An 8,501-nucleotide genomic window follows, 5' to 3' on the forward strand; every position below is an offset into this window, starting at 1 on the left:
TCGACGCGCCCTAGTATACTCTACTTGTTCACCTGTGTCGGTTTGGGGTACGGTCAGTTCACCGGGAGGATCGCCCTCCCAATTCGAAGTTTTTTTCTAGAAGTTTCAACCGTCGTTGACTATGACAACAGTCGGTCGCCACTGGCTTTTCCTTCATATAATTTAGACGCAACTCATTTCCTTTCTTCCAAAGAAAGAAAGGTGATCTTGCCGCTGCCGCTAGGGTGACTCACTTGTCGACGCCGTTTCCTGGCGGCTCTTCTCCGCTGACGAACTCTTGGTCGCCGGATCTCACACGTGCGGAGGTGTGTAGCTATAGGTTTAGGGCCATGTTAGTTTTAGGTTTTTTGACGTTTTAGCTATAGGTTTAGGTGTCTTGGCTTCGACAACAATGACGTCGACACGAAATAAATAAGCTCCAGATCTTTCATCTACAAGGTGTCTTGCTATCGATGTTGGATTTGGGAACTAGTTTGTTCAACCAGGGTGTCATGGCGACGACGACATCTTTGTGGTGGACTTGTGTCTTCAGTCTCCGCCGTTGCGATGACGTTTGCTCCAGCGCCGATGTGGAGCTTGGGAGGTAGTCCAGGAGTATAGTCTGCAGCGATGACATTTGAAAAACAATGGATTGTGTGCTGGGTTCATTATTTGCGGCTGGCATATATGGTTTCTTACTTTGACGTTTTAGTCGAGCCAGAGTACCAGATATTAAGTTCGATGGCGTGTTTGGGTTGCTACCCCGACCAGATTCTTTCATATGCAAGTTATTCGCCTTTGGTAACCATTTTGAGGTCTGAAAAGTTGCATATCAACGAAGGAGTCACGTCGAGCTCGGGGTGAAGAGGTGATCCGTCATATTTTTCCTTGGTGGCTACTAGGTGGTGCTTGAGGCTGATGACAGACGTTGGCATCAAGCTCAGGAGATTCTTCTATCTTGATTGCATTTTTACTTTTTCTTCTTCTTATTGTACAAGTAGTTTTACTTCTTGGCTGATGGTCTTTTGTGTAAAAAATAGCGCTCTATTGTCTTTTTTGTTTTGTCATGTAAATGTATACATGCTAGGAACTGGACTTTTATTTATTTTTATGAATGCGACACATACTAGCACACACAAGTAGAAAAATGAGGAGGATTTGAATTCCATGGAATCTCAAAATTTGACCTGAACTACTAGTAATAACACGAACATGAAGAGAAGAAAATAAAGGACTTTTTTTAAGAAACAGAAAATAAAGGACTGTGAAAATGAACCGGCCAGCCCAGCAAAACGATATCTTGGGCTGCACGAAGATCAAACCTGCTTTCTTGGACCAGAAGAAGTCGAACACGGCCGACCGAGAGCCGAGACCCCCCAAAACCTCCAAAATAATTCCAATTCCTCCCCTCCCACAGTTCCACTCCATCCCTCGCCCCGGCCCCTCCTCGCTCCGGAGCCTCCTCCCGGGCCACCGCCATGCTGCCCGCGCGCTTCCTCAAGCTCTCGCTGCTACGCCGCCTCGGCGCCGCCCGTGCGGCCGGAGTGCCCCCGCCGTGGCAGACCAGGTACGGCCGGCTTACCTCGCGTCTCGGTCACTTTTTCTGCGTGATGCTCCTGTCCTGCGCGCGCTACCTGTTTGTGCCGTTGCCTCATCGGGCGTTTCCGCGGCGGCCTCCTTAGTTCGTCCGGTCCGGTCCTCGTTTCGGTTGCTGGTTAGGCCCGTAGGGTGCTCTGCCTGGGGAAGGACGTGAGCCGTCTGTACGTTGTAGGAACGGGGAGGATTCGGGCCTGCCAATCGCTGTGTACACTCGTCGGAGTTGGGAGTAAATTAATTAGGGGGGCAATTTCCGTGAAGTATGGTTAGTGAATCGCCGCAATTGTGTGTGCCCTGCACGCTTTATGTCTCACTATGCAGTCTGTGTTCTTCATTCAGATTCAGGTGCTACATTTTCTGTGTGTATGTGATTAGCGATTGCTTAAAATAGCTTTTGATATGTAGGTCGGTCATGATCATGTCCTGCTGTTCAGTTTCGCTGCACTGCTGTTTAACATTTTGTAGTTGATTTACATGCTCTGTTGTTGATGGCTCTGACTGGCATAAGTGCCTACATCATGGTATGAATGAATTGTTGAAGCTATACCATGGCGAATTTCATTTGATAATCATTTTCCCGCCCCTTATGAATGGTAGACCTTGAATTGAATGTCATTAGTCATTACTCATCATTTTATTACTTTATTATAAGCTTTAATTTAAATCCTGAATGATCTGAATGCTTCCTACCTGTCGGTATTCTCACAAGCCTGCTTGCATGTATGTTGTTCAACCTAGGCATTTTATGTTTGTTTAACTCTGTAGTTCTTCTAATCCTTAGAATTGGTTGTGCAGGCAATTTCCGGTGCGGGGTTTCCAATCTCGAGGTTATTCTGCCGGAGGAAGCTCCAAGTATGATAGACCGATGAGACAGTTTGCTGAAGAGAACGAGTCAAATTCTCGGCCACTAATATATTACATTGTCGTATGTTGCTTTCCTGGCCTGCTCAATCTCCCTATTTTATCAGTTTCCCCTTAACTATGATTTATCATACTTTTTACGGTATTGCTAACTATTATCATGGCTTATTGATGAACTTCGATAGTTTTCTTATTGGACACGCGGACTGCGATTTGGCCCAACATCATATTCTTATGTACATGTGAATGTTGGTTTTGCAGCCATCTGCCATTCTAGCCTTTGCTGGACTAGCCACTTATGTTCACTATAATGATGAGAAGCGTGCAGTTCCCTTAGGTACTTACAAATTCTTCAGAAGTGATGTTTCTTGTTATTCCTGAAGTAATACATTTTGATGTATTAATCTTTTCAGCCAGTTCAACTATGGTAGTCAGTGTTGCTTAAAAAAAAAATCTTAATTTAGAATACCAGAGTTTCTTAGCTTCTGTGAGATACAGTTTTCATTATTACTTTTCAGCTGTGCATTGTAGCTTAGCTTGAACGAAAAACAGTTCTCATTAACCCTTTTATTGTGTCTTATTGAGTTTATTATTTCTATATTCTTTCATATCATGGTGTTTCCAGGTAAACAAGCACAACAGAACAGTATTCCCAAAAGGTGCACTACCAACAGACCTGCAATCGGAGGACCATTTAAGCTCTATGATACAGAAAACAATGTGGTGACTGAATCAAAGCTTCGAGGGAATTGGACGCTGATGTATTTTGGCTATACATCTTCCCCAGATGTGGGGCCGAAAGAAGTTGAGAAGATCGCTGATGTTGTTAAGCTGTTAGGTGTGTTGCTATATACCACATCCTGAATACACCATTCGAGGCACCTCATCTTTTGGCATTACTTGTTGTTATTTTTTTATCATATCATTATCTCTCTGTTCTCCTTGTACAGATCTATTACCTCTGTTCCAAAATATTAGTTAACACCCTTATTATGCATACTGCAGATGATTATTTTGGTCTATGAGTGCACAAATGCATGTTTGTTCATTACATTTGGGTGAAAAGCATCCAATTTCGCTAAAACATTTTATGCTAATTCCCAATGATATATAGTTCTTTGCGTTACTTAGTACTCCCTCCATCCAAAAATAAGTGTCTCAAGCTTAGTACAACTTTGCACTAAAGTTAGTACAAAGTGCTTATTTTGGGACGGAGGGAGTACTAAGTTCTTTGTCACAATTATGTTGTTGAAGCTATTTTAACTAATCCTTTTCTTATCTCAGTCGTGCTCCAGCCTGAACTACTAATTGTCTGCTGTGCTTAAAATTGCTTACAATCCACAATTTAAAGCATCTATTTTCTGTGTGCTATATTCTGCTTATTGGCTTGTTATCTTCATGATCTCTTACGAACCTTTTATTTTTGTTTCATAGAGTCAAAGTATGATATCAAGATTAAACCACTCTTCGTCACACTTGATCCTCAACGTGATTCACCAGCTCAGCTTAAGGCATATCTTAGTGGTAAGCCTCTCTGCTTGTTCTATGTCATTGGAACCTTCAGTTTTGCGCTGTATTTGGAAGTGATAATTTGTCTCATTTGAACTGCAGAATTCGACCCAAGAATAACAGGATTAACAGGCTCAGTCGATGCAATAAGACAGATGGCACAAGAATACCGCATTTTCTTTAAAAAAGTTGGTGAAGTTGGTCAGGATTATATTGTAGAAAGTTCTCATAACATGTAAGAGCACACGAGAGTCTTCATTTAACTTACTTTTTTGATAAAGCTTCAAGAACTTGACTGTGTTGAGTTACAGGTATTTGCTAGACCCATGCCTGGAGACAGTAAGATGCTTTGGAGCTGAGTATAAGGCATCAGACCTTGCTGAGGCGATAACAACGGAGATCCAGAAAGCATCTAATTCAGCAGCAAAGTAGTCTAGTAGATTGCCTGTGGTATACCTCTTGATTTTATTTGCTTCAACTAATTATGATCTGAGATGTTAAAGCATACCTGTATTTTTTTGTATTTGCTGATCTTTTTTCTTTCTGGAAGTCGCAACTATCTGCGTACTAATAGATTTTTAACCTTTCTTATCTTAGGTAGCTTTGCAGATGTGATGGTGAAAGAATTTATCTTCTGATCGTTAATTGGTAATACTTGTCAAGAAGTGCTTCTCATTTTTTTATCACCAATTATTTGTGTAATTCCTACTTCTAGGTTTTAGACCCTGCTGCCAGCTGATTTTTTTTTCAATATTTCAGTGTCATCCATTTTTTGTTGCAGCGTATTTTTTTCCACGTTATTTTCATTTATTATTGTCATTTGATCAAGACTTACACTTGATCATGCACAGCACACAGGGCAGATTTTTCGTACAATCTCTCTGATTTCCATCTAAAATTCCTACTGTTCTGTAGATAGATCACGCATTGTATTCTGCACAATTTTTGTGTGTGTGCATGAAAGAGCTTGACGCATAAGTTCAAGTAATGCTGCTAACACAGTTTTGCTACAACAATTTTTGCAGGGCCTAATTCTTCAGTATCGGTAGTTTCCAATGTCTGCTCTGAAGGTCATCCCCTACCCCTGTGCAGCCTTGCCGGTGACATGGCGAACCCTTCATTTTGCCCTGCCTTCAAGTGATTCAGGATCCTATTCCTATCCTCGCTCTTTGCTGTATAACTAGACTTGAGCAGAAGTGTAGAGTGCCTCACGCGACGAATGTTTTTACGAAGTTACAAACCACCTGCAGTTTGGCAATGCCTGCCTGAGTGATTTTCATACCATCGTGTCCTCATATAACTCCATGCGCTGAAACCAGATGTAATCATGCTCCGTAGCACGGACTCGGGAACTCATTAATGCCTTTTGGATGAGGTGAACAAGAAGCTTTACAGCCCGTGTTCTGTCATGTGATAATACCTTCAGAGAAACAAATTTTCAGCACAAGCACTCCGATCTGTGAGCAATTTAGCTTTTCAAGGGTGTGTAGGTTCTTCCTGTGCAGTGACCAGGGCTAGAAGTAGAAGATAGCTTCTCTCTTGCGTTTCCCTTTTGCAGGTACTCGATATCTATATGCCGTGTCTGGCCTCAGCTGGACATACTCCACCTGCCGCCATTACGAGTTGGGCACACTCATATCTTTACGCTACTTTTGCTTTGCTAGGTGTTGACATGTATGCGGATCTTTAGCCACCCTTCGGTGTAGGATTAAGTTAACTAACCTGTGGGCGTGCGTTTGGTGTAAACTGATGCCTGGAGTTTGGGTTGTAGATCGAGAGACCATCCCTTATCATATGTCGATTATCTGGTGATCTTGCGATGGTGATGTAACCGTAGCAGGTTTTGCCACGCTGAGGCCGCGGTGTTTTTAACGCCTACCGCAGTAGTAATAATTCTGATGCATGCAACATTCAGGTTCTCACTCTGCAGCGTCGGACGATCTGCAGTTCTGATTTCTGCTCTGTTTCTTTTCGTTGTGATTGTGATGCGTGCAGATCACTAGATGCCTAGATTGATTTAGCATTCCAATGCGCGGGGCCTAGAGCAAGAAGCCATGTCCCTTTCATCACCGCGTCACTTCAATCACAGATTCTCTTACGATCGTGTCGACATTGAATCACGGAGAAACGTTCTACGTACAACATTTTCTGTAGCTCGGATTTATGCTTTGCAAAGCGAAAAATAAACATTGGAACCGGCGAGGCGCAAGGAAGGTACACGTCGAGCTCTGTACAACGGCTACCGGCGCGCGACTAGAGGTCACCTCTTCCAGCTCCGGCTGCGCGCGAGGGGGTCCACGCCGCCGACGACCCACGTCTCCTTGGCGATGTCGATGGACAGCTTCAGGAAGTCCGGCGCCGTTCTCATGAACACCAGCTCGTCCCTCTTCTCCTCCACGCCCCCCTTCTCCTGCGCGGCCTCCTCGCCGGCCGCCTCTGCTCCTTTCCTCGTCAGGCCCTTCGCCGGCGCCGACCGGCACCGCATCAGGAGCAGCGCGTTCGGCGGCGGCGGCACGGACGGCGCTTTGGAGCAGTCGTCTCCCGTCTCATTGCTCGGCCGCCCGTCTTCTTGGTCCAGCTCGTCGTCGTTGTCGTCTTGCTCGTGGGGTTCATGGCTCCTTTCCAGCACCATGAGCCACTTGGAGAACACGCTCGCGGTGGCGCTGCCTCCGACGGCGGCGGATTCGCGCTCGCGCTCCCCCATGTCATCGTCGTCGTCCGTCGAGGAGTCCACCGCGGCGGGGAGCGACGACCCGAAGCACCTCACCTTGTGCCGAAGGCTCCAGAGCGCGCCGCCGAGGAAGGGCAGCGCGTCCCTCCTGATCCCGACGGTCTCCAGCCAGCTCGCCTTCTTCCTCTGCTCCTGCAGTCGCTCGATCTCCTCCGAGACGGTGACCCACCTGCTACCGCTGCTGCTGTCACCCTTGCCGTTCTTCTCCACCACCGGCCTCGGCTTCTTTGGCCGGCCGACCTTGATCTGCCCGGCGCACGTCACCTTGGGCGACTGTGGCTCGTCGTCCCCGACGGTCTGCTTCGCCTTAGAGCCGCGGAACAGCGGGCTACTAGTGCCACCGCGCCCTCCTCCCCCGTACCGCGCGGCGGGCGCGGCCGGGAGCTGCAGCTGCCTCCGGCGCGCGGCGACCGCCTTGTCCAGGGCGGCCCTGGACGGGCTGCACATCGACTTGGGCATCAGCGCCAGGTGCTGCCGCCCGGGGAAGCAGACGAGCAGGTCGGTCGGCGCCGTGGCCGCCGCTCCCCCGCGCGCCGCCTTGATCTTCTTCATTGCTCCTGTCCCGCAGGCAGCAGTGGCGGCCGGTGGCTTCAGGGAAAGGGAAGGAGGAGGAAGAAGAGGCGCTTTAAAAGAAAAGAAAGCGCGCGGATTGATGGATGGATGGGAAGGCAGCTTTCAGCTTCGCCTTTGCGCTCGCTTTTGTTGGCACCACTCCTCCAGGTTTGTTTGTTTAGCTTACTCTGTCTCATTTCTCTCTCTTTTTTCCATTGATGTCTCGTTTTCAGTTTCCTCCTTTCCAGTCTCTGACGCTGATGCGTCTCTGCTGTTCCTGCTCCTTAATCTAGTAGGGCTGATTGACTGGCCAGGGGCACTGGCAGGCGGCAGCAGCCCGGCAGGGAATATTGCTGCCATGCAGTATCTGTCTCGGTTTCATGGGAATTCCACTTGTGTTCTTGCCCTGCCCCTGTCACCCAAACATTTGTGAAACAATTTTGATAAGTCTCCGTCGACTAAGACTTTGTTAGCTCAGTCGATACTATATTTGTGAAATTATGCATTGAAATAAGTGCATTTTCTCTTTTCAGTATTTCCTTTGTTCTTTCTTACAGACTTGATTAAATTTCAGTCGACTAAAACCTAGCCACACCCTCGGCAAAAATTCAGCGGACATTAACACTCAAGTTTATCCTTGAAACCACTCGAAAACAGCCCGGTGAGCTGCATCACGAAATGTTTTACCGTATACCTTACGTTGCCTTCTAAATAAGAGGACATGCTGTTGTACTTGTACCACTGCAGTTCGCAGTATGGTTTAGTTTCCGTGCGTTACCTAATCGATCAACCTAACCCACCGACTGGCTGATGAAATGAAATGTGTTTCCGCAACACGGCGTTGTAGCATGTGCTTTATTTTCTCCGCTATATATCACACCTCTTTCTGCACCATGACATGTCTCTTTCTATCAAACACCTAATCCTGTCCTAGAGAACTCGGTCCACAGAGAAAGGAGGATGCCTAAGATCTAGTAGTACGTAGCAATTTTTCCTTCTGTCCACTTTTTGCCCCCGTTTTCTTTTGACCTAATCACGATGCATCTCGGCCATGATATTGCGAAATCGCATCTAGTTTGTGCAGGCTGAATCACCCAGTTAGTTATTATAATGAGTAGCATCAGGACTCAGGAGGTCGATGAACTGGAAACTTGGTGTGCTTCTGTTTAAATAAGCTATCGTGTGCACTTTAGTACCCCGTACGTGGTGGGTTGCAGCTAAGCATGGCTAGACGACGAGTAAAAGAAGCATGTAATACTGACTGTCAAGCTTT

The 8,501-nt window shown here is 46.5% G+C and overlaps 2 protein-coding genes across 2 annotated transcripts; one reads left to right on the forward strand and one right to left on the reverse strand.

Moving 5' to 3' along the window:
- Positions 1 to 1,325: 1,325 nt before the first annotated feature.
- Positions 1,326 to 5,359, forward strand: LOC123124733 (protein SCO1 homolog 2, mitochondrial). The gene is made up of 9 exons (XM_044545300.1): positions 1,326 to 1,546; positions 2,371 to 2,500; positions 2,698 to 2,773; positions 3,062 to 3,274; positions 3,871 to 3,960; positions 4,048 to 4,180; positions 4,257 to 4,395; positions 4,543 to 4,593; positions 4,971 to 5,359. Exons 1-7 carry the CDS (start codon positions 1,458 to 1,460, stop codon positions 4,375 to 4,377), a joined length of 852 nt encoding a protein of 283 aa, XP_044401235.1. The 5' UTR covers positions 1,326 to 1,457; the 3' UTR covers positions 4,378 to 4,395; positions 4,543 to 4,593; positions 4,971 to 5,359.
- A 626-nt stretch (positions 5,360 to 5,985) lies between these two features.
- Positions 5,986 to 7,470, reverse strand: LOC123124734 (uncharacterized). Its single transcript, XM_044545301.1, has one exon. It carries the CDS (start codon positions 7,226 to 7,228, stop codon positions 6,206 to 6,208), a length of 1,023 nt encoding a protein of 340 aa, XP_044401236.1. The 5' UTR covers positions 7,229 to 7,470; the 3' UTR covers positions 5,986 to 6,205.
- Between the last annotated feature and the right edge of the window lie 1,031 nt (positions 7,471 to 8,501).

The sequence above is a fragment of the Triticum aestivum genome, chromosome 5D, assembly GCF_018294505.1.
Source record: "Triticum aestivum cultivar Chinese Spring chromosome 5D, IWGSC CS RefSeq v2.1, whole genome shotgun sequence".
NCBI lineage: Eukaryota > Viridiplantae > Streptophyta > Magnoliopsida > Poales > Poaceae > Triticum > Triticum aestivum.